A 26,456-nucleotide genomic window follows, 5' to 3' on the forward strand; every position below is an offset into this window, starting at 1 on the left:
CATCTCAATTTGGTGAGGTCAGATGATTGTGGAGGCCAGGTCATCTGATGCAACACTCCATCACTCACCTTGGTAAAATAGCCCTTACACGTCCTGGAGGTGTGTTGGGTCATTGTCCTGTTGAAAAACAAATGATAGTTTCATTAAGCCCAAACCAGATGGGATGGCGTATCACTGCAAAATGCTGTGGTAGCCATGCTGGTTAAGTGTGCCTTGAATTCTAAATAAATCACAGACAGTGTCACCAGCAAAGCATCCCCACACCATAACTTCCTACTTCATGCTTTACGGTGGGAAATACACATGCAGAGATCATCCGTTCACCCACACAGCATCTCACAAAGACGGCGGTTGGAACCAAAAATCTACATTTGGACTCATCAGACCAAAGGACAAATTTCCACTGGTCTAATGTCCATTGCTCATGTTTCTTGGCCCAAGCAAGTCTCTTATTATGATTGGTGTCCTTTAGTAGTGGTTTCTTTGCAGCAATTTAACCATGAAGGCCTGATTCACACAGTCTCCTCTGAGCAGTTGATGTTGATGTGCCTGTTACTTCAACTCTGTGAAGCATTTATTTGGGATGCAATTTCTGAGGCTGGTAACTCTAATGAACTTGTCCTCTCCAGCAGAGGTAACTCTGGGTCTTCCATTCCTGTTGTGGTCCTCATGAGAGCCAGTTTCATCATAGTGCTTGATGGTTTTTGCGACTGCACTTGAAGAAACTTTCAAAGTTCTTGAAATGTTCCGTATTGACTGACCTTCATGTCTTAAAGTAATGATGGACTGTCGTTTCTCTTTGCTTATTTGTGCTGTTCTTGCCATTAATATGGACTTGGTATTTACCAAATAGGGTTATCTTCTGTATACCCCCCTACCTTGTCACAACTCAACTGATTGGCTCAAACGCATTAAGAAGGAAAGAAATTACACAAATGTACTTTTAACAAGGCACACCTGTTAATTGAAATGCATTCCAGGTGACTACCTCGTGAAGCTGGTTGAGAGAATGCCAAGAGTGTGCAAAGCTGTCATTAATGCTACTGTGTTCTTGGGGACCTTCAATGCTGCAGCCATTTTTTGCTACCCTTCCCTAGATCTGTGCCTCGACACAATTCTTTGTCGGAACTCTACAGACAATTCCTTTAACCCCATGGCTTGGTTTTTGCTCTGATTTGCACTGTCAACTGTGGGACCTTATATAGATAGAGGTGTGCCTCATCATGTCCAATCAATTGAATCCAAATCATGTCGAATCAATTGAATTTTCCACAGATGGACTCCAAGTTGTTGAAACATCTCAAGGATGATCAATGGAAATAGGATGCACCTGAGCTCAATTTCGAGTCTCATAGCAAAGGGTCTGAATACTTATGTAAATACTTTTAAAAAACATTTTTTTTACATTTATTGTTTTAATAAATTTGCAAAAATGTCTAAAAAACAGTTTTTGCTTTGTCATAATGGGGTATTGTGTGTAGATTGCTGAGTTTTTATTTTTTTATTGAAGCCATTTTAGAATTAGGCTGTAACTGAAAAAGTGAAGTGTTCTCAATACTTTCTGAATGCACTTTATGTACGACAGAATTACACTATTACAGAAAAACACTTCAGCTAATTGAATTCTTGTCATGGTTCAAGGCTAGCATCATTTGCAGATTGTGTTATTAGAAGCAGAGCTTAAGTGATAATATTAAGTGGTAAGCAAATGTCATAGTTGAGTAAAAGAAAATATACCTTAATAGAAAATGAAAGTCACCCAGTAAAATACTACTTGAGTAAAAGTCTAAAAGTATCAAAAGTAAATGTAATTGTTAAATATACTTATTTCAATTTCCTTATATTAAGCAAACCAGACATTTTCTTGTTTATGGATAGCCAGGGGCACAGTCAAACACTCAGACATCATTTACAAATTAAGCATTTGCATTTAGTGAGTCTGCCAGATCAGAGGCAGTAGAGATGACCAGGGATTTTCTCTGTTTAGTGAGTCTGCCAGATCAGAGGCAGTAGAGATGACCAGGGATTTTCTCTGTTTAGTGAGTCTGCCAGATCAGAGGCAGTAGAGATGACCAGGGATTTTCTCTGTTTAGTGAGTCCGTCAGATCAGAGGCAGTAGAGATGACCAGGGATTTTCTCTGTTTAGTGAGTCCGTCAGATCAGAGGCAGTAGAGATGACCAGGGATTTTCTCTGTTTAGTGAGTCCATCAGATCAGAGGCGCTAGAGATGACCAGGGATGTTCTCTTGATAAGTGCATGAATGGACCATTTTCCTGTCCTGCTAAGCATTCAAAATGTAACGAGTACTTTTGGGTGTCAGGGAAAATGTATGGAGTAAAAAGTACATTATTTTTATTAGGAATGTAGTGAAGTAAAAGTAAAGTCTACTTAAGTAGTAGTACTTTAAAGTATTTTTTCTTAAGTTCTTTACTCCAATGCTCCCATGTTATCTTCACAGATACAGTGGGGCAAAAAAGTATTTAGTCAGTCACCAATTGTGCAAGTTCTCCCACTTAAAAAGATGAGAGGCCTGTAATTTTCATCATAGGTACACTTCAACTATGACAGACAAAATGAGGGAAAAAAATCCAGAAAATCACATTGTAGGATTTTTTATGAATTTATTTGCAAATTCTGGTTGAAAATAAGTATTTTCACAATTGGTGGCTGACTAAATACTTTTTTGCCCCACTGTACCTAATGTGATTTGCTCCATGTTAATGGTGTGTAATGATATGTTTTGCAGTTATCACCATCTTCAGGGGCAAGGTGGAGGAAGTGGAGCTGCCAGTAGAGAAGGTTGACATCATCATCTCAGAGTGGATGGGCTACTGTCTCTTCTACGAGTCTATGCTCAATACCGTAATCTTTGCAAGGGACAAGTGGCTGGTAGGTGTGTGTTTGAGGTGTGTGTGTGTGTGTGCACATGCACTGACCAGACATGCTAGCAGCATGACGAGTGCTCTAGCCTCACTGACTTACCCAGGGATAAAAAACATAACCTGGCCTGGTGTTTGCTTCTTCTCACATGCAGCACAGCTGAGAAATGAGATGTCCTTCTATGCAGGATTGATTGCAGGTACTTTTTTTCTCCCCAAATTTTAAACAGAAACCCGGCGGTCTGATGTTTCCAGACCGTGCTGCATTGTATGTGGTGGCCATCGAGGACAGGCAGTACAAGGACTTCAAAATCCACTGTGAGTGTGTATGTTTACTTGGCCCTGTGCCCCTGACTCGCTCTCTATTCCCGTGGTGGGTCTTACCTGGCTTATATTTCTGCTTTGCTAATCAACCGTGAATGTAGAACAACCACAGCAGCACACGCACCAAAGAGACACACTTAAACATACATAATATACTGTACGCAGACACACACACACACATACGGCAGGCACACACACACACGGCAGGCACACACATTAGTGTTGGTCATACATTTGAACTTTTCAAAGGCATAAGTGATGATCGATACAATATTCAAGTCAACAAGCCTCTCCATCTCAGTGCTAGCCCACACAAAGCTCTCCTGGTGGATTTGGTGGAATTGTTCATCTCAGCACAGAGACCAGAGCCATGACAGTCAAACAGAGGACATGAAGCAGAACAATGCCTCATACCACCACACACACCCATTCCACATACCTACACACACATACGTACACCACCAATAGGGAATTCCAAACCAACACAATACTCTGAGACAGCGAGTTCCTTAGGCTTACAGAAACCCAGACCACATGACTGAGCGAGCACTGAGGAGAAGTCCAGCCAGTGCTGTTCCGCTTTCTCAGCCTTGTGCAGTGAGAGGTTTTAGTGAAAGCAGAGATAGGAGGTAGAGGACGAGTGGGGGACAGTGTCCATATTTGGCCCAGTCTGGTTCCAACAGACAGATGTCTTTTGGGAAAGAATGACATACCTGATCACTTAGTGTGCTAAAATAATGTTCTGCCATCATGAGAACAGGGTGGTATTCATTATGGCATATCATAGCAAAGCATTTTGAAACGGAAAAACGAAATTAGCATTTCTTATTGGATAAAGTCAGATAGTCACTCCCTGTTTCAATCTGTGTTCTTGCATGTTCTAGAATAATACCCAGGATTACTTCAGTTTTAGGGCCTGATAATGCACAGCTGAGGTGCGACCTGCTCATTATTCCCTCCTCCCCCTGTCACGCTTAAGTGTTTCCACTTCAAAGGGACACATAAAGATGTTTACACACTCTTTGAAAAAATATATTATAATTATTTATTTTTTATTAACCCATCCACCACGCCCCCTCTTCGGATTACACAAATATCTTATTTTGTTTTTTCATCTGTTATGCTACATATACATACATTTTACATATCACACTTTATATATACAGTTACACATTTGACATACATGGTACTTTTATATACAGCAATCACATACAATAACACATGACCAAACATAAGCTCTTAATCTCACCCCTCAGCAACTCTTAGCCCATCCCACCTATCACCCTAAACCACCCTCAAAATATACAGAGCTGAGGTTGTTGTATGCCCCATATATATAGCATTCTGTTGGTATAATAAACCACATGGAAAAATGTGAAGTGTTGAATCAAGAATTGTTTTTTTTTGTATCAGTTCATATGCCATGGAATCGGTACATCGAACATCTCTGCCCATTTATTTTGCAACCTGTAAAAAAATAAATAATAATAAAATCCTCAAATGAAACTGGGATATTTGTCCATGCCACTCCTTTTCAGCCAATTCGTATCTTTAATATATGGCAGACAAACAAGTTCTCATTTTTGCGGTAATGATGCAATCAGTTGGTTGTAAATTTGGATTGAGCAGACATTCCCATTTATTTTTGATAGCTGCACCATTTCTATTCATAGTATCATTAATAAATATAATAGAATTTAAACACTTTTTTCCCATAGTTTTTTTTATCAATCACTATATTTGAGTTTAACCATAATTGTTGTAATATTTGTTCTTTCTTTTCTGGAGGATAAAATTGAAATTGTAACCAGCTTTGTATGGCTTGTTTAAGAAAGGGTGACTTTTAACAAAGTTTAATTTTCAATTTTTCAGAAATGAGAAGTGGTAATACGTATAAAAGCTCATTCTTTGTTCCAACTTTTGCCTTAATAATTTACTGGAGAACCAGTTCAGGTTTTAGTATAACTTATGTATGAGTGAAGCTTTTAGTGATAGATTTATTGCTTTAATATTTAACAATTTTAGCCTCCCAAACTCATATTCATTATATAAATAGGCACGTTTAATTTTGTCTGGCTTAGCATTCCAAATAAAGTGAAATACTTTTGGCTAAAAACGAGTCGTCTGGAGTAGGCAACACCATCAGTAAGTAAACTGTGATAGGACCAAAGAGTTAATCCATGTGATTTTTTTCCATAAATAGACATGTACAGTGCATTTGGAAAGTATTCTGACCTGGTGACTTTTCCCACGTTTTGTTACATTACAGCCTTATTCTAAAATGGATTAAATAGTTATTTTCCCTCAATCTACACACAATACTCCATAATGACAAAGCAAAACAGGTTTATGTATTTAATATAAAAAACTGAAATTTCACATTTACATAAGTATTCAGACCCTCTGCTATGAGACTGAGACAGGATTATCTCGAGGCACCGATCTGGGGAAGGGTACCAAAACATTTCTCCAGCATTGAAGGTCCCCAAGAACATAGTGGCCTCCATCATTCTTAAATGGAAGAAGTTTGGAACCGCCAAGACTCTTGCTAGGGCTGGCTGCCCAGCCAAACTGAGCAAACGGGGGGAGAAGGGATTTGGCCAGGAAGGTGACCAAGAACCCGATGGTCACTCTGACAGAGCTCTAGAGTTCCTCTGTGGAGATGGTTGTCCTTCTGGAAGGTTCTCCCATCTCTGCAGCATTCCACCAATCAGGCCTTTATGGTAGAGTGGCCAGACGGAAGCCACTCCTCAGTAAAAGGCTGACTGCCTGCTTAGAATTTGCCAAAAGGCACATAAGGACCATGAGGAACAAGATTCTCTGGTCTGATGAAACCAAGATTGAACTCTTTGGCCTGAATGCCAAGCGTCACATCTGGAGGAAACCTGCCGCCATCCCTACGGTGAAGTATGGTGGTGGCAGCATCACACTGTGGGAATGTTTTTAAGTGGCAAAGACTAGTCGGGATCGAGGGAAAGATGAAAGGAGCAAAGTACAGAGAGATCCTCGATGAAGACCTGCTCCAGAGCGCTCAGGACCTGACTGGGTTAAAGGTTCACCTTCCAACAGGACAAAGCCCCTAAGCACACAGCTAAGACACGGCTGGTGTGGCTTCGGGACAAGTCTCTGAATGTTCTTGAGTGGCCCAGCCAGAGCCCGGACTTGAACCCGATTGAACACCCCTTGAGAGACCTGAAAATAGCTGTGCAGCGACGCTCCCCATCCAACCTGACAGAGCTCGAGAGGACCTGCAGAGAATAATGGGAGAAACTCCCCAAATACAGGTGTGCCAAGCTTGTAGCGTCATACCCAAGAACACTCGGGGCTGTCATCACTGCCAAAGGTACTTTGACTATGCACTGAGTAAAGGGTCTGAATACTTACGGAAATGTGATATTTCAGTTTTTTAAATTTAATACATTAGCAAAAAAACTGTGCTTTGTCATTATGGGGTATTGTGTGTAGATTGAGGGGAAAACTGTATTTAATCAATTTTAGAAGTCCAAAAAGGGGTCTGAATACTTTCCGAATGCACTGTACATACCTCTCCATGGTTGCAGCATCTTATCTGAGATATGAATACCAAGTATGTCTACTTTACCATCCACCAATTTTATTGGTAAACTACAATACGTAATATGGTACACTTTTCATAATTCGGTTTTAATCGAGAGAGGCTAGAAAAGTGATCAAGATCTTCATTGAGACTGTGTAGGGATCCAGATTGCGGACTCAATAAAATACTTTATTCATTGCAATACATTAACATTTTTGTTTTTATCCCCTGGATTTCTAACCCCTTGATGTTCTTGTTGGATCTAATTTTAATAGCTAACATTTCAATGCCCATAAATAGATATGGAGACAACAGACAGCCTTGTTTTGCTCCTCTTAACAGCTCAATACTTTCTGAGAAGTAACCATTATTTACTATTTTACACCTGGCATTGCTGTACATATCATTTACTTATTGTATAAGATATTCACTGAAATTAAAGTAGTCCAGGCATTTATATATAAATTCTAGTTGTACTTTATCAAACACCTTTTCAAAATCTGCTCTGAAGACCAGGCCTGGTATTTTTGACGTTTCATAGTGTTCAATTGTTTCAAGTAATTGTCGTATATTATCTCCAATATATCGTCCTTGTGAAAAACCAGTCTGATCAGGATGAACAATATCTGGTAAAACCTTTTTTATTCTATGTGCTATGCATTTCGCCAGGATTTTCGCATCACAACAGTGTAAGAGGGCTCCATTTTTTAAAATTTATTTTTTCATCTTAAACACTATCTTAAGTACTGTAGCCATGCTTAATACATGATGAGTTAGCCTGAGGAGAGATTAGGCAATCTCTCTGTTTACTGCGGTGCACTGCACTACAGTGATGGTTAGCCGACACTGCGTCTGAAGTGGCCCCCAATTCCCTATTTACTCCACTACTTTTAACCATGTATCTTGTGCCTTGGTCATCTACATAGGGAGTATGGTGCCATTTTGGACACACACTATGTATTCCTCCCTCTCTAAGACTGATTTATTTAATTGCCCTTCCACAAAGGTGTTCCATAATGCGCTGTGCATCCACAGGGTGGGAGAACGTGTATGGCTTTGACATGACCTGCATCCGTAACGTGGCCATGAAGGAGCCCCTGGTGGACATAGTTGACCCCAAACAGATGGTCACCAACTCCTTCCTGATCAAGGTCCGCTTTGTCTTCATTTCACGTGTGTGTGTGTGGATGTGTGTAGAACTATTGCATGTCTCTGTGTGTGACTGTATGTGTGTGTAGTTAATTTGTTTTGTATTTGTGGAAAACCAGCAGTTCGAAAGCCCACTGTTGAATCACAAAGCATTGCGTCAGCGTTGTCTCTGCCCATAAAAACGACACCCTTTTAAACTGTTTGTCTTCTGTGCCCGTTTCATTGTACCCTACGATGTAACTGCAATGATGAGATAGATGTTCTTCTTTGTTTTTCTGTTTTATTATCTCGCTGCCATACTGTGTTCATCCGTGTCTCAAGAGGACCACAATCCCTTTATTGTGTTATCCTCCATGATTTTACTCAAGTGCACCTATGGCTTTTTCAAATGTTGTGTGCTTGTTTTTTTAAATAGTTGAAATAATAAAGTAAACAAAAAACTCTAGGCTAATGCAGTGTAGGATTTACATAACCCGGTGTTACTGTTATTAGTATAACAGGCCACCAGACGATTTCTTGATCTGTTCATTCGAATGGTGAACATAGCTGCCAAGCTTCAGGTTTTGGACTGCTGAGGTGTGTACTTCTCATCCACGTGCCTCAACGTAACATTGTAGCATTGTTGAAAACACACTGTAGGAATCAATACTTTTTAAACTGTTTAACCTAATTCAGAATCTGGAAAGAGACCATACGTTACAGTAAAGAGACTGTAAATCATCCACATACATATCACAATCTAGTGGCGTATGTCTTCAGCTGTAAATTGACAATATTTCACCCTAATGTGATCCTCCAATTCCAGCCTTCTGGCCATGCTTTCTGTGGCCTTCACTACTAGCTACAGATTGTGCCATGTTAATTCCCATGTCTAGACTGCTGATTGTCTGATTGTCTTGTTTACCTAGATTATTGATTGTCTTGTTTACCTAGATTATTGATTCTTGTTCACATAGATTATTGATTGGATTGTTCACCTAGATTATTGATTGGATTGTTCACCTAGATTATTGATTGGATTGTTCACCTAGATTATTGATTGGATTGTTCACCTAGATTATTGATTGGATTGTTCACCTAGATTATTGATTGGATTGTTCACCTAGATTATTGATTGGATTGTTCACCTAGATTATTGATTGGATTGCCATTTCTAAGTGCATGTGTTTATGTTGTTTCTTTCTAAAGCCTTTTGTCTGTAAAAATAACACGCAGGGAAATAATCTTTTGAAAAGTCAGTGTTTTATCTTCCAGATTTTTATACTGGCACCTTCTTTGCACTCACGCCTGGCAAGATTAAACCTGACAACCCAGAAAATGACAAGCCACTGACAAGGTGTTGCATGTCTCTGAATGGATTATAGAATGAGTCCTGTAATTAATATTGTACACAGACAGTGCGCAAAGGAGCTTAGGATGTTAAAGGGATCAAACAAGTTCCTTGTGTTCAAAATGTTTCCTTTACTGTGAGTGAGAGGGCACCGAAGAGGAATTGTCGTCCTGCACTATGAAATATGGCTTTAAGGAGTTTGTGGCGCATAACCAAAGTAAACAGTTGCTACTCTTACGAAAGCTGGGAGTTGTTTGAGAAAGATAGCTGGGGACGTTGACTTGAATTATGCTGTTTTAACTGCTGATCGCCCGATACATAAAAATGGTATTTTTCCACTGCAAATGTGTCACTTTGGAAACAGAGCCAGTTGCCCCCCGCGGTGAATACATTATAGGGGACTGCATAACAACACATTATCTGAACCATCTGTCTGCTTACCTAGCAGCAACAGATTCAGATGGGAGGACGCTCCTGATTTCTCTGTAATCAAACGCTAACGTGATTTGGGAACTGCTGGTGTGCTGACATTTGAGTGAAAGATGAAATGTGGGCCTCACCGGAGCAGAAAGCTGTGTTTCACAACCATATGCTCTCCTCTCCCACTGCAGAATCACGAGGCAGTAGATACCCTTTTAAAATATGGGATATGAATCATACTGTAGGAGGTCTATAAAGGAGCAGCATGTGAGCACAATAGAAGCCTAACAATAGTTATTGCCTTGGTTCTCCAGCCACATGACCCCATCTTCTCCTCATTTATCCACCTTTAGTGGGGGTTTCTGGGCTGGTCCCTCTGGGGTGAGGTGGGGTTAGTGGGGTTTCGTTTCAGCTCTGTGGCCCTTGAACCCAAAGGGAGAGGTTGGAGCAGAGTAGCAGAGAGCAGAGGCTTCAGCTTTGACAGACAGAACAAGAGGCTCAGGGATAATACAGGACTCAATGCCCAGGGGCACCGCCACATAGATCATATGACTCACATATAAGACATGCACGTGGACCTGCTCCGTACAAGACTTGTAAGGCAACAGAGGAAGAGTTAGGCCTACATGTACACATACACAATGGAGAAACTACTGTGCTGGCAGTGAATGGTGTGAATAGAACCCCAATCACTATGGAGTATGTATGTGATTAGCATTAACACTGCTAGCTGTAGATGTAACAGGGAAGTGTGGTTGTTGTCCCTCTTCAACAGGAGGTGGACATCTATACAGTGAAGACTGAGGACTTGTCCTTCACCTCAGCCTTCTGCCTTCAGATCCAGAGGAACGACTACATCCACGCCCTTGTCACCTACTTTAACATCGAGTTCACCAAGTGTCACAAGAAGACTGGCTTCTCCACCGGTACATTTTCAACTCTCTCTCTTCCTGTTCTCTGCCTCTCTTTCTCTGTTATTGATATTCACACAGGCTTACACAGGTGTAGCCTAATTGTAGATGTAAGATTGACATGTGATTAATAAGAGGAATGTGTAGGTCAGGGGTTGGCAACAGGCAATTGTTGGGGGACGACGACAATAAACTGGATGATAAGAAAGTTTGAGCAATAAAGGAAGGCTCGGTGTGGAAGGCTCATTAGCACTCTTTGTACCGTAGTACTAGCAGCTCTTCAGTTCACAGTGTCGTTATCAGAACAACTTCTGCAGACCTAGGATTTTATCCTTTTAATTGGCAGCAGCAGCAGATTACAGGCTAGGAGAGTCCTGCTGCTCCCTGATAGGTTAGCTAGAGTTCCTGCTCCCTGCCCACCATCCATCCTCCCTATGGGTTCCATCCCAAGACAAAGAACCCCCTCTAATGAGCTCTTTGGTAAGCCAGAAAGGCCTAGACTACAACAGCAAACGCTGATACACTATATATATTTATATAAAAGTAAGTGGACACCCCTTAAAATTAGTGGATTTGGCTATTTCAGCCACACCTGTTGCTGACAGAGGTATACAATTGAGCACACAGCGATGCAATCTCCATAAACAAACATTGGCAGTAGAATGGCCTTACTGAAGATCTGTCTTTTTCAATGTGGCACCGTCATTGGCTGCCACCTTTCCAACAAGTTGGTTCATCAAATTTTGGCCCCGCTAAAGCTGCCATAGTCAATTATTGTGAAGTGGAAGCATCTAGGAGCAACAATGGCTTAGCTGCGAAGTGGTGGCCACACAAGCTCACAGAACAGTGTGTTAAAGTGCACAGCGCTCCAAAGCAACGTCAGCACTGGAAGCAACGTCAGCACAAGCACTGTTTGTTCGAAGCTTCATGAAATGGGTTTCCATGGCCAAGCAGCCGCACACAAGCCTAAGATCACCATGGGCAATGCCAAGCGTCGGCTGGAGGGATGTAAAGCTCCCCGCTATTTGACTGTGGAGCAGGGGAAACTTGTTCTCTGGAGTGATGAGTCACGCTTCACCATCTGGCAGTCCGATGAACTAATCTGGGTTTGCCGGATGCCAGGAGAACGCTACCTGCCCCAATGCATAGTGCCAACTGTAAAGTTTGGTAGAGGAGGAATAATGGTCTGGTAATATCGATGCATCGCCTGTGTAAAAGAGTGCTTGCGTGTGTTTGTTTGTATTACTCTTGTATAGCCAGCCAGCGCAGGGAGTTTTACAACCCTTCAAGTGTAAAAATGTGTTGTAACTCTCTATCTAGACCTTTATGGTGGTTCGGACTAGGCCCCTTAGTTCCAGTGAAGGGGAATCTTAATGCTACAGCATACAATGACATTCTAGATGATTCTGAGCTTCCAACTTTTTGGCAACAGTTTGGGGAAGGCCCTTTCCTGTTCCAGCATGACAATGCCCCGTGCACAAAGCGAGGTCCATACAGAAATAGTTTGTCGAGATCGATGTGGAAGAACTTGACTGGCCTGCACAGAACCCTGACCTCAACCCCATCGAACACCTTTGGGATGAATTGGAATGCCGACTGCGAGCCAAGCCTAATCGCCCAACATCAGTGCCCGACCTCACTAATGCACTTGTGGCTGAATGAAATCACAATGTTCCAACATCTAGTGGAAAGCCTTCCCAGAAGAGTGGAGGCTGTTATAGCAGTAAAGGCGGGACCAACTCCATATTAATGCCCGTGATTTTGGAATGAGATGTTTGACTAGCAGGTGTCCACATACTTTGGGTCATGTAGTGTATCAAGTCTAAAATTAGAAGAGGCCCCAGGTTGAGGCCCCAGTTGATTTGCATGTCCACAGAACGTAGAGCGATGAGCTGAGTTCATTTGGATCAGTCAGTGAGCGACCTCTAGTGGTGGTGTGATGTTATACATTTTGTGATGTGATACCGCATAATATCTTCATTCGTTTGCCTTCATTTGAATTTGTGACGCACATAGGAGACTTTGCACTGTGACTTTCTGTGGCGTACATTTTGCAGAGGCAGTGGCAAGATGACCATGTGTTGTCACTCTGCAAAGTGGACCATGTCTTAATTTTGACCTCCAATCATACAGCTCTTCCACCTCTTTGTATTGATTTGAGCCAGTTCCATCAGACTAAATCACCTTAGCCAACGCTAAATCTTGCTACCCTCGCTGCACCCCTGATACGCATCTAAATGCACACACAGAGGCCTAAGTCCTTTAATGCCATTGATTTCCTATCTTCTCCTGGAGGACAGGTATATAGTGTATAGAGCACACAGAGACACTCAGACATGCTGAGTTGAGGTAGAAAAAGTTGAAGTTAACTTTTATTTTTATTTTACCTTTATTTAACCAGGCAAGTCAGTTAAGAACAAATTCTTATTTTCAATGACGGCCTGGGAACAGTGGGTTAACTGCCTGCTGCTGGACAATAACAACTCACCCATTGAATTAGCAAAACAAATCGAATCAAATGTTATGTCACATGCGCCGAATACAACCTTACCGTTAAATGCTTACTTACAAGCCCTTAACCAACAATGCAGTTCAAGAAATAGAGTTAAGAAAATATTTACTAAATAAACTAAAGTTTAAAAAAAATATGTATGCATGTGTTACAAGATATTTAAGATTACAGTAACAAGGCTATATACAGGGGGTACCGGTACCAAGTCAATGTGCAATGTACAGATTAGGCGAGGTCATTTGTAAAGTGACTACGCATAGATAAACAGTGAGTAGCAGCAGTGTAAAAACAAAGGGTGGAGGGGGTCAAAGTAAATAGTCTGGGTGCCCATTTGATTAGTTGTTCAGCAGTCTTTTGGTTTGGGGGTAGAAGCTGTTAAGGAGCCTTTTGGTTCTAGACTTGGTGCTCTGGTACCACTTGCCATGCAGCAGCAGAGAGAACAGTCTATGACTTGGGTAGCTGTAGTCTTTGACAATTTTTTGGGCCTTCCTCTGACACCGCCTAGTGTATAGGTCCTGGATGTCTGGAAGCTTTTCCCCAGTGATGTACTGGGCCGTACGCACTAGAATCTGGGGACCTTTCGAGGATCTGGGGAGGAAGAGTCTCCTGAGGAGGAAAAGCTGTTGTCATAACCTCTTCACAACTATAGATTTACCTATTCTGTTTGTTCCCACACAGCTTTCATACTCTGTGTGTGTGTGTGTGTGTGTTTATGCAGCAACCATGCTGATCAGAAACTCTGTTTTTTCCATGAGCCATCAAATGGCATACATTTTTAAAGGTGCAAAGATACCCAGGGACAGCCTGCTGAGATTTGATTAAAGGTGTATTGACCTTTGGCTTGGTCCAGCAATCGTTTAACAGCGCATTCACAAGGGAGCGCACACTTTTGTTTGGGGCGGTGATGTCGGCTATCATCAGTGTGCAGCTGGAGATAAGCTGCCACACACATATACACACACAATTCAGGTAGCGGAATGCATGATGAGTGGCGAGGTAATGGGAGGATAAAGATGGATAAAGACGAATGTCGGTGGGGAGGTCAGCCCAGTCAGTTCCTCTTATTTGTTCATTACACCAATGATATTTATATCCTCAACCAGCATTTTAGCATTACACATCTGTGGTGTTACTAAATCGCATGATGATTAGTGATCAGGGTTCAATTCCCTCAGGCTTTCAGACGTATCATGTCCCTGTTCAGAGAGCCTAGCTGTCCTGGAAATTCAGCAATACAAGTTGAAATGCATTTAAACAAATCCTGCAGTCCATTTTTGACACTAAGTGCATTCATTCTATTAACTGGGAAATGTACAAATAATGAATTTCAATTCCAAGGATTTTACTGAGTTACAGTTCATATAGGGGTCAAAACTTTGGCTCATGATTGTTTTGGTTTTAAGGGTAAATGGTCTGGGGGTCATGTCCACTCCAAGGGCCGAATTCTAAAATGAACTCTTCAGTTGACAATTATGCATAATGTACGTGAAAATACGAGTATAAGGGGCAGTGCAGTCAAAAACATGATTTTCCTTTGTTTTATATACTGTATATCTCCACACTATGAGGTTGGAATAATACTGTGAAATTGTGAAAATTATGAAATTCCCTTTTAGTGTAAGAGCTGTTTGAAAATAGCACCTGGAATTTCAGCTCGTTTAGCAAGGGTGGAGTTTTGCCCTGCCTGGCTACATCACCAGGTATAAGTTAATAGACCAATAACAAAGATAACTTTAAACCTCTTTGCCAATAGCAGCTTCTTTTCGGGGTACATATCCCTCCCATTAGGTCCTTGTCTCAGACCACTCCCAGACAGTCCTAGCAAAATTATTGCTATTATAAGCTATTTATTTATTTTTGACCATTGTAATTGAAAACAATTATGCAGAAATGATTTGATATTAAGATAAAAACGGTTGCATTGGACCTTTTAAGCACACTGACCTGAAGTTAGGATTTGGCCTTAACTGCCTGTCTGTCTTCCTACAGCCCCTGATGCTCCGTACACACACTGGAAACAGACAGTGTTCTACCTGGAGGACTACCTGACTGTGAGGAGAGGGGAAGAGATCATTGGCAGCATCAACATGAAGCCCAACGACAGGAACATAGTGAGTATCTGGAATCTATGACCAGTAAAATGTCATCAATTTAGAAGTTAAGCTTATAAGGGTAATTTCTGGGACACAGTCTAGAATATCCATTGAAAGTGCTTTGTAGTCCAGGACTAGGCTAAATCTGTGTCTGGGAACCCCCCCCCCATCTAGGTACCAGGTTTGTTCTGGTCCCCAAAAATGTTTTTTAAAGGCCCTAGCCCCTAGCCAGGCCCCACAGGGATAGGTACAGGTCATATACAGTGCCTTGCGAAAGTATTCGGCCCCCTTGAACTTTGCGACCTTTTGCTACATTTCAGGCTTCAAACATAAAGATATAAAACTGTATTTTTTTGTGAAGAATCAACAACAAGTGGGACACAATCATGAAGTGGAACGACATTTATTGGATATTTCAAACTTTTTTAACAAATCAAAAACTGAAAAATTGGGCGTGCAAAATTATTCAGCCCCTTTACTTTCAGTGCAGCAAACTCTCTCCAGAAGTTCAGTGAGGATCTCTGAATGATCCAATGTTGACCTAAATGACTAATGATGATAAATACAATCCACCTGTGTGTAATCAAGTCTCCGTATAAATGCAACTGCACTGTGATAGTCTCAGAGGTCCGTCAAAAGCGCAGAGCATCATGAAGAACAAGGAACACACCAGGCAGGTCCGAGATACTGTTGTGAAGAAGTTTAAAGCCGGATTTGGATACAAAAAGATTTCCCAAGCTTTAAACATCCCAAGGAGCACTGTGCAAGCGATAATATTGAAATGGAAGGAGTATCAGACCACTGCAAATCTACCAAGACCTGGCCGTCCCTCTAAACTTTCAGCTCATACAAGGAGAAGACTGATCAGAGATGCAGCCAAGAGGACCATGATCACTCTGGATGAACTGCAGAGATCTACAGCTGAGGTGGGAGACTCTGTCCATAGGACAACAATCAGTTGTATATTGGAAGAGTGGCAAGAAGAAAGCCGTTTCTTAAAGATATCCATAAAAAGTGTTGTTTAAAGTTTGCCACAAGCCACCTGGGAGACACACCAAACATTTGGAAGAAGGTGCTCTGGTCAGATGAAACCAAAATTGAACTTTTTGGCAACAATGCAAAACGTTATGTTTGGCGTAAAAGCAACACAGCTCATCACACTGAACACATCATCCCCACTGTCAAACATGGTGGTGGCAGCATCATGGTTTGGGCCTGCTTTTCTTCAGCAGGGACAGGGAAGATGGTTAAAATTGATGGGAAGATGGATGGAGCCAAATACAGGACCATTCTGGAAGAAAACCTAATGGAGTCTGCAAAAGACCTGAGACTGGGACGGAGATTTGTCTTCCAACAAGACAATGATCCAAAACATAAAGCAAAATCTACAATGGAATGGTTCAAAAATAAACATCTCCAGGTGTTAGAATGGCCAAGTCAAAGTCCAGACCTGAATCCAATCGAGAATCTGTGGAAAGAACTGAAAACTGCTGTTCACAAATGCTCTCCATCCAACCTCACTGAGCTCGAGCTGTTTTGCAAGGAGGAATGGGAAAAAAATTCAGTCTCTCGATGTGCAAAACTGATAGAGACATACCCCAAGCGACTTACAGCTGTAATCGCAGCAAAAGGTGGCGCTACAAAGGATTAACTTAACCTTTCTGATCTCCCCATCCCGGATCCGGGTTCGTGAATACAGACTCAAGCTCATTACCATAACGCAACGTTAACTATTCATGAAAATCGCAAATGAAATGAAATAAATATGCTAGCTCTCAAGCTTAGCCTTTTGTTAACAACACTGTCATCTCAGATTTTCAAAATATGCTTCTCAACCATTGCAAAACAAGCATTTGTGTAACAGTATTGATGGCTAACGTAGCATTTAGCATTAGCATTCAGCTGGCAACATTTACACAAAAAAACAGAAAAGCATTCAAAAAAATCATTTACCTTTGAAGAACTTCAGATGTTTTCAATGAGGAGACTCTCAGATAGCAAATGTTCAGTTTTTCCTGAAAGATTATTTGTTTAGGACAAATCGCTCCGTTTTCTGCGTCACGTTTAGCTATGAAAAAACCCCTGTATCCAGGATTGTGTAAATCTATCAGCAAGCTCATTAGCATAACACAACGTTAACTATTTATGAAAATCGCAAATGAAATGAAATAAATATGCCATCTCTCAAGCTTAGCCTTTTGTAAACAACACTGTCATCTCAGATTTTCAAAATATGCTTCTCAACCATAGGAAAACAATCATTTGTGTAAAAGTAGCTAGCTAGAGTTAGCATTTCGCGTTAGCATTTAGCGTTAGCATTAGCGTTAGCATCCAGCACGCAACATTAACAAAAACATAAAAGCCTTCAAATAAAATCATTTACCTTTGAAGAACTTCTGATGTTTTCAATGAGGATACTCTCAGTTAGATAGCAGATGCTCAGTTTTTCCAAAAAGATTCCTTGTGTATTAGAAATAGCTCCGTTTTATACATCACATTTGGCTACCAAAAAAAATCCATAAATTCAGTCCTCAAAACGCAAACTTTTTTCCAAATTAACTCCATAATATCGACTGAAAACATGGCAAACGTTGTTTAGAATCAATCCTCAAGGTGTTTTTCACATATCTCTTCATTGATACATCGTTCTTGGACACATGCTTTCTCTCCTGAATCCCAGGAGAAAATGCCAGCACCTGAAGATTACGCACAAATTTAGACAAAGGACACCGGGCGGACCTCTGGAAAATGTAGTCTCTTATGGCCAATCTTCCAATGATATGCCTACAAATACGTCACAATGCTGCTAAGACCTTGGGCGAACGACAGAAAGTGTAGGCTCATTCCTTGCGCAATCACAGCCATATAAGGAGAGAATGGAAAACAGAGCTTCAGAAATTCTGCTAATTCCTGGGTGATGCATCATCTTGGTTTCGCCTGTAGAATGAGTTCTGGGGCACTTACAGACAAAATCTTTGCAGATTCTGAAACTTCAGAGTGTTTTCTTTCCAAAACTGTCAAGAATATGCATAGTCGAGCATCTTTTCGTGACAAAATATCGCGCTTAAAACGGGAACGTTTTTTATCCAAAAATGAAATAGCGCCCCTAGAGCTCTAAGAGGTTAAGGGGGCTGAATAATTTTGCACGCCCAATTTTTCAGTTTTTGATTTGTTAAAGTTTGAAATATCCAATAAATGTCGTTCCACTTCATGATTGTGTCCCACTTGTTGTTGATTCTTCACAAAAAAATACAGTTTTATATCTTTATGTTTGAAGCCTGAAATGTGGCAAAAGGTCGCAAAGTTCAAGGGGGCCGAATACTTTCGCAAGGCACTGTAATATCTGTACTTGTCTACCCCACAGGGATAGGTACAGGTCATATATATAATATCTGTACTTGTCTACCCCACAGGGATGGGTACAGGTCATATATATAATATATGTACTTGTCTACCCCACAGGGATGGGTACAGGTCATATATATATATAATATCTGTACTTGTCTATCAAAATAAAGTCACAAAGTCTAATAAAGTCATTTCAGGCAGATAAAGCACTTATTCTAACATTATGTAGCTAGAAAGAAAGTCCATTCCACTGCTACTTCTCCACCGTAGACAGCTTGTTTTAATCATGTTTGCAATAAAGGTCAAAGAAGAGAAAACACTGATCATTCCCAGACCAAACAGGAGATGATACAGAGTCCTGGAATCCACCCTCTTTCCTCATCTGTAGAAATGGCCTGTGTGAGAACTCTGTCAAGCCCATGTTCAGGTGACAGGCCTGAAATAAGAAACGTTTGATTTAACACTCACTCTGATTTCTCTCTTCCCCCCCTGGTGAATTCTCTCTTGGTCTCTCTCTCTCTCTCTTTCTCTCTCTCTCTCGTTCTCTCTTTCTCTCTTTCTCTCTTCCCCCCCTGGTGAATTCTCTCTTGGTCTCTCTCTCTCTCTCTCTCTTTCTCTCTCTCTCTCTCTCTCTCTCTCTTTATCTGTTTCTCTCTCTCTCTCTCTCTTTCTCTGTTTCTCTCTCTTTCTCTCTCTCTCTCTTTCTCTCTCTCTCTCTCTGTCTTGCAGCGGGACTTGGATTTTACCTTTGAGTTGGATTTCAAAGGACAGTTATGTGAGGCAGCCATCTCCCACGACTACAAGATGCGTTAGCTAGGTGTCCAGCAGGGAGAACCGGTGTGCAGTGCTGCCTGCAGCCCCACAGAGGGAGGCAGAGGCACCCCCCTTAACAACAGACACTGAGGAGAGAGAATGGGGTGGAGGGAGATGAGAGAGTGGGATGGAAGAATGCGAGAGGTTGGGATGGAGGGACGAGATGGTGGGAGGCAGGAATCAAAGAGCAGATAGATAGATGGAGAGAAATGGTGGGATGGGCCAGATCAGAGGAATCAGGTGACGATGAGAGAAGAGTACAGGGGTGGCACTCCAAGCAATATCAACATGCACATCAACACCTCTCACTGGCACTTTTTTCATTTGCATTTTTTTAATTGAACCTTTTTATTTAGCTAGGCAAGTCCTAACTGTTAGGCCAACCGTTCAGAGGACAACTTTGAATGTAACACCTCGTGAATTCAAGAATGTTCTAGTCATAATGAATGTTATTTATTATTTATCAATATTGTATGTTATCTTGATTTTGTTAATTGTTCTTCCAAAATAACCAGGCCACAGGATTAGTTAGCACTTTTTAAAATGTCTTAATTTTCCCCCCTTTTTGGAGAAAATATTTTCTGTGAGCTTCAGTGTTTGGAGCCCATTATGATCAATTACTGTAGTTACTGTACTTTGCATATATATTGCATATAATGATACTTTTTAATATTCTACATCCTAGGCCAGTATCTTCTATCTTCAAATATACTTTTAAATTACCCAATTTTGCATGTTTGCAAATAATCTTCACCATATCTGGTAGTGCAGTAATTAAATGTATCGGCCAAGAAAAATTCAGTGCTGCGTAATGTATGTGTAACGATGTGAATGAGAGTGTGTGTTTGCAATCAGGTCATGTAATGTAGCTTTTTGGGGGTGTGCAATATAACAGTATGAGCGCTCATACATTTGCGCAGCTTGCACTCCAAAGTGTGGTCTGTGGTTTCTGTTAGAGCTGTGATGTCGGCGTTGTAATCAGCATTGTCTGCGGCTCTTGTCTAGATGCCTGCAAAAGCTCCTGATTACAAGGCCTACCCCACTGGGCAGACACTGATCTTCAATAATAACCATTGTCTCTTAAATTCTGTGTACACACTGAAGCCATACCAAGAAGTGGCGAATGTGCCGAAGCATTCAGTGGGTGGGGCCTCACTTCGGTAGCTGCTGCTCACTGAACTTCTCTCAACTTGAGGGCATTGTAGTTACCATGCTTTCCCTGGCTCTGCTGATCTCGGGTCAGTGACTGGCTTGTCCTCAGAGCCTGGCCTAGCAACTGTCAGCAGTGGTCCTGTCCTTAGATCAGTAGCAGACAGTTCATTCCAGCCTCTGCTCAGCGCTGGAGTTGGACTCTCAGGCGGCAGCTCCTTCCCTTCACCTGTGCTCTTACTAACTCTTAAGGTCATCGCCAAGGCAACAACTGGAGGTGTCCTCCAGTCCAACTGTGTGACCTCCCCTCACAGTTGTGTAGTACTGTTACACCATCCTTCCTCACCAAAGACGTTCTATCTGCAGCCAAGATACAGACTCACTTCCAGTCCCCTCGCTCTTCCATGCCTCTCAATGAAGCTCATCAGCACAACACTTATGACTGTTCAGAAGACGTAGTGTGACATGCCATGTATGAATAGACTAGTGGCTAGTAATGAGTGAGTGACATTTGGCTCATGCAGACTCTTTACGGAACAGATTGTACGTTTTGATCTAGAAGGGCAGGGACCGGTAGTTTCATGTTGACAGAGCTGTCTCTTGTGAGCAGATAGTATGTCTTTCTTACCTGTTTTGCTTTTGATCCAGTATCAATGTGTGTATGTATAGCACAGCGTGTGAAATATAATAAAAAAGCAGAATAATGTGAAGAAAATCTAACTGAAATAGTATCCACTAAGTAGATTGTGTGCAATAGCAAGTCAGTGATTTAAGCTAACTAACTTTAAAGTTTACCCTTCAGCAGATATAACACTTGATAAGTGTTATTCCTGTTTACCACTCATGGCATTCATTTAAATATTTACACCTGGTAACCTGCCTAAGTACTAAAATGTGGTTAACACTATTTAATTCAAGTCAGCTACTGAAATTGTGCTATGTTCATTTTGTATGGCAATTCCATTTTCTATAGAGTTTAAAAATAGTGCTATTCAAGCATTGTATTGTTCATTTGACCAACTGTCGTGTAAGAGTTAAATAAAAGTTAAGCTAAAGACTAACATTGTCCACTAGGTGGCATCTGTAATTCAAGTTCACACAAGATCCCTGAAATATACAATATCCATTTATTATTCAGAGAAGCCATAACATTGTTCATATTTACATTTTCACATTATTGTGCAAGAACACAGGCACAGTAACGTGGCACAAATGCAACCGGGTTGGTTAGTTTAGAGTGGCCATAGCACACTGTCAAATACACAAGATACTCTACACCGGAGGACCCCAAAGGACGATTTGTCAGTGTTCCTCAACATCCCAGAATATACACGTACTAACGACACCTCCATTGTCTCATAGGTATCGATTGGAAGCTAAATGACTATACTGTACGAGTGCAGTGATGGTGTACATTACAATATGTTATATTTACAACAAATTCCCAGCTGGAGCACAAGAATTTGTTCAAGAATACTTGGTGCTATATCAACTTTTATGGAATTATGAGATGTTTTGGCACATCCACAAAAACACTAATAAGAGATCTGGTTATGGAAAAGGCATATCACTTGGCAAGATTGAGCAAACAACTGCAGTTCAATAGACAACTCCTTCATAGAAATAACACTTTACATTACATAAAATGACATAAAAAAGCCAAATAGTGGTGACAGTTTGCATGCAAACGCTTTGATAGAGGTACAGTATGGCAGAGCTCTACTACCGTCCACTGTCATTGCAAAGGCATTTCTATACACATAGTTGACTTCTGGACAATCATCCCCACATACAACAGTAAACCTTATTACGTTTAAGAGAGGCTAATCTAGTAACCAAATTGATCTGAGATAAATAGAGTCAATCTGACAAATAATATTAACTCTTCTTTACTGTTGGAAATGTTCAATTAGTTCTGAACAAAATCCCCATTTCACAAATTGTCCAAAACCTAACCCAGCCATAAACAAAGGTTTACTTTAACCGTTTCATTTTTATACAGGATATAACTTGGTTTTGGCTTAGCTGGTTGAAAATACATTTTAATTAAAAATACATTGTAATTATTAGGAAAATACATCTACAGTGCCTTGCGAAAGTATTCAGCCCCCTTGAACTTTGCGACCTTTTGCCACATTTCAGGCTTCAAACATAAAGATATAAAACTGTATTTTTTTGTGAAGAATCAACAACAAGTGGGACACAATCATGAAGTGGAACGACATTTATTGGATATTTCAAACTTTTTTAACAAATCAAAAACTGAAAAATTGGGCGTGCAAAATTATTCAGCCCCTTTACTTTCAGTGCAGCAAACTCTCTCCAGAAGTTCAGTGAGGATCTCTGAATGATCCAATGTTGACCTAAATGACTAATGATGATAAATACAATCCACCTGTGTGTAATCAAGTCTCCGTATAAATGCAACTGCACTGTGATAGTCTCAGAGGTCCGTCAAAAGCGCAGAGAGCATCATGAAGAACAAGGAACACACCAGGCAGGTCCGAGATACTGTTGTGAAGAAGTTTAAAGCCGGATTTGGATAAAAAAAGATTTCCCAAGCTTTAAACATCCCAAGGAGCACTGTGCAAGCGATAATATTGAAATGGAAGGAGTATCAGACCACTGCAAATCTACCAAGACCTGGCCGTCCCTCTAAACTTTCAGCTCATACAAGGAGAAGACTGATCAGAGATGCAGCCAAGAGGCCCATGATCACTCTGGATGAACTGCAGAGATCTACAGCTGAGGTGGGAGACTCTGTCCATAGGACAACAATCAGTCGTATATTGCACAAATCTGGCCTTTATGGAAGAGTGGCAAGAAGAAAGCCATTTCTTAAAGATATCCATAAAAAGTGTTGTTTAAAGTTTGCCACAAGCCACCTGGGAGACACACCAAACATGTGGAAGAAGGTGCTCTGGTCAGATGAAACCATAAATTGAACTTTTTGGCAACAATGCAAAACGTTATGTTTGGCATAAAAGCAACACAGCTCATCACCCTGAACACACCATCCCCACTGTCCAACATGGTGGTGGCAGCATCATGGTTTGGGCCTGCTTTTCTTCAGCAGGGACAGGGAAGATGGTTAAAATTGATGGGAAGATGGATGGAGCCAAATACAGGACCATTCTGGAAGAAAACCTGATGGAGTCTGCAAAAGACCTGAGACTGGGACAGAGATTTGTCTTCCAACAAGACAATGATCCAAAACATAAAGCAAAATCTACAATGGAATGGTTCAAAAATAAACATATCCAGGTGTTAGAATGGCCAAGTCAAAGTCCAGACCTGAATCCAATCGAGAATCTGTGGAAAGAACTGAAAACTGCTGTTCACAAATGCTCTCCATCCAACCTCACTGAGCTCGAGCTGTTTTGCAAGGAGGAATGGGGAAAAATGTCAGTCTCTCGATGTGCAAAACTGATAGAGACATACCCCAAGCGACTTACAGCTGTAATCGCAGCAAAAGGTGGCGCTACAAAGTATTAACTTAAGGGGGCTGAATAATTTTGCACGCCCAATTTTTCAGTTTTTGATTTGTTAAAAAAGTTTGAAATATCCAATAAATGTAGTTCCACTTCATGATTGTGTCCCACTTGTTGTTGATTCTTCACAAAAAAATACAGTTTTATATCTTTATGTTTGAAGCCTGAAATGTGGCAAAAGGTCGCAAAGTTCAAGGGGGCCGAATACTTTCGCAAGGCACTGTATATGATATTTTAATAGTACAATACTGTCTTTTTTTATTTAATTCTATTCACCAATGGTAGTGTCAGCCCATAGTCTGGCTCTTTTCGTTGGGTGAAGTGCTAAGATAACATCTGAAAGAGAGCTGTTTTAAAAGCCACAGACTCATGAAAAAAGGTGTACACACTGCATGTGTAGAGAGTTAGAGAGAGAGACAGATCAAAAGAGGTACAATTGAAGTAGGAAGTTTACATAGACTTCGGTTGGAGTCATTAAAACTAGTTTTTCAACCACTCCACAAATTTCTTGTTAACAAACTATCGTTTTGGCAAATCGGTTAGGACATCTACTTTGTGCATGACACAAGTAATTTTTCAAACAATTGTTTACAGACAGATTATTTCACTTATCATTCACTGTATCACTATTCCAGTGGGTCAAAAGTTTAAATACACTACATTGACTGTGCCATTAAACAACTTGGATAATTCCAGAAAATGATGTCATGGCTTTAGAAGCTTCTGATCGGCTAATTGACACCATTGGAGTCAATTGGAGGTGTACCTGTGGATGTATTTCAAGGCCAACCTTCAAACTCAGTGCCTCTGCTTGACATCATGTGAAAATCAAAAGAAATCAGCCAAGTCCTCAAAAGAAATTGTAGACCTCCACAATTTCCAAATGCCTGAAGGTACCACGTTCATCTGTACAAACAATAGTACGCCAGTATAAACACCATGGGACCACGCAGCCATCATACCCATCAGAAAGGAGACACGTTCTGTCTCCTAGAGATGAATGTACTTTGGTCCAAAAAGTGCAAATCAATCCCAGAACAACAGCAAAGGACCTTGTGAAGATGCTGGAGGAAACGGGTATAAAAGTCTCTATATCCACAGTAAAACGAGTCCCATATCGACATAACCTGAAAGGCCACTCTGCAAGGAAGAAGCCACTGCTCCAAAACCGCCATAAAAAAGCCAGACTACGATTTGTAATTGCACATGGGGACAAAGATCATACTTTTTGGAGAAATGTCCTCTGGTCTGATGAAACAAAAATAGAATTGTTTGGCCATCGTTATGTTTGGAGGAAAAAGGGGGAGGCTTGCAAGCCGAAGAACACCATCTCAACCATGAAGCACGGGGGTGGCAGCATAATTTTGTGGGGGTGCTTTGCTGCAAGAGGGACTGGTGCACTTCACAAAATAGATGCCATCATGTGTCAGGAATATTATGTGGAAATATTGAGGCAACATCTCAAGACATCAGTTAGGAAGCTAAAGCTTGGTCACAAATGGGTCTTCCAAATGGACAATGACCCCAAGCATACTTCCAAAGTTGTGGCAAAATGGCTTAAGGACAACAAAGTCAAGGTATTGGAGTGGCCATCACAAAGCCCTGACCTCAATCCCATAGAAAATTTGTGGGCAGAACTGAAAAAGCGTGTGCGAGCAAGGAGGCCTACACACCTGACTCAGTTACACCAGCTCTGTCAGGAGGAATGGGCCAAAATTCACCCAACTTATTGTGGGAAGCTTGTGGAAGGCTACCCGAAACGTTTGACCCAAGTTAAAAAATGTAAAGGCAATGCTACCAAATACTAATTGAGTGCATGTAAACTTCTGACCCACTGGGAATGTGATGAAAGAAATAAAAGCTGAAATAAATCATTCAATCTACTATTATTCTGACATTTCACATTCTTAAAATAAAGTGGTGATCCTAACTGACCTAAAACAGGGAATTTTTACTAGGATTAAATGTCAGGGATTGTGAAAAACTGAGTTTAAATGTATTTGGCTACGATGTATGTAAACTTCCGACTTCAACTGCATTGTGCTATAGATCCTTGAGTTCCTAAGGACCGGAGGTTAAAATGTACAGTGAACATCTGAACAGGTACATGTGAGTACACTATGGTGTTGTGAAGACAGTAACTAATAGCCATTAAGTTGCTAGCAGCAGGACCTCTTATTCTGTGAAGGGCTGTTTACCAGATGGATCGTCTTCTCTTTCTCTCTGTCCTCCTGCTCTTTCAGAATTCTAGAAGACACAGCAGAAGAGATTTCACTCAGAAATGCGCCAGTCACACATATACTTTAGGTTAATTGTTTATTATTGAGAGTGAGAACACAACCTCTATTACAGTGACTTGACTAGAGAAGAAATTGCACACAATATAAGATTCTGATCCTATTATTGAAGTTCTAGGATAAATTGATGTACTACGTGTCTAAAGTGTGTATTTAGGAATGATAAGATTGGTCATTGTTTTCT

At 40.9% G+C, this 26,456-nt stretch overlaps 3 protein-coding genes across 7 annotated transcripts in view; 1 reads left to right on the forward strand and 2 right to left on the reverse strand.

The window, feature by feature from the left end:
* LOC110498022 (tetraspanin-9) overlaps positions 1 to 17,694 on the reverse strand; it is a 430,712-nt gene extending 413,018 nt beyond the window's left edge. The window contains exons 1-2 of one of the 2 annotated variants that reach the window (XM_090210591.1): positions 17,558 to 17,639; positions 17,128 to 17,189 (exon numbers count right to left, since the gene is read on the reverse strand). The gene's annotated coding sequence lies outside the window, so the exon portion shown is untranslated. Of the gene's footprint in view, positions 1 to 17,127; positions 17,190 to 17,557 lie in introns of both variants that reach the window. The other variant, XM_090210589.1, reaches the window with a different exon arrangement.
* The window catches only part of LOC110498034 (protein arginine N-methyltransferase 8-B), a 42,253-nt gene extending 20,711 nt beyond the window's left edge, over positions 1 to 21,542 (forward strand). Inside the window, exons 5-10 of one of the 3 annotated variants that reach the window (XM_090210611.1) lie at positions 2,747 to 2,893; positions 3,110 to 3,197; positions 7,766 to 7,910; positions 10,434 to 10,584; positions 15,071 to 15,192; positions 19,252 to 21,199. In XM_090210611.1, the coding sequence (XP_090066737.1) occupies positions 2,747 to 2,893; positions 3,110 to 3,197; positions 7,766 to 7,910; positions 10,434 to 10,584; positions 15,071 to 15,192; positions 19,252 to 19,335 (737 nt within the window). In that variant the 3' untranslated portion in view covers positions 19,336 to 21,199. Of the gene's footprint in view, positions 1 to 2,746; positions 2,894 to 3,109; positions 3,198 to 7,765; positions 7,911 to 10,433; positions 10,585 to 15,070; positions 15,193 to 19,251 lie in introns of all 3 variants that reach the window. The other 2 variants (XM_090210605.1, XM_090210603.1) reach the window with 2 other exon arrangements.
* A 53-nt stretch (positions 21,543 to 21,595) lies between these two features.
* LOC110498041 (EF-hand calcium-binding domain-containing protein 4B) overlaps positions 21,596 to 26,456 on the reverse strand; it is a 47,326-nt gene continuing 42,465 nt past the window's right edge. For both annotated transcript variants that reach the window (XM_021574603.3, XM_021574594.3), the window contains exon 18: positions 21,596 to 26,222. In XM_021574603.3, coding sequence (XP_021430278.3) covers positions 26,135 to 26,222 — 88 coding nt within the window. In that variant the 3' untranslated portion in view covers positions 21,596 to 26,134. The remainder of the gene's footprint in view (positions 26,223 to 26,456) is intronic.

This window comes from Oncorhynchus mykiss, chromosome 2 (assembly GCF_057628025.1).
Source record: "Oncorhynchus mykiss isolate SJ-2025 chromosome 2, ASM5762802v1, whole genome shotgun sequence".
Lineage (NCBI taxonomy): Eukaryota > Metazoa > Chordata > Actinopteri > Salmoniformes > Salmonidae > Oncorhynchus > Oncorhynchus mykiss.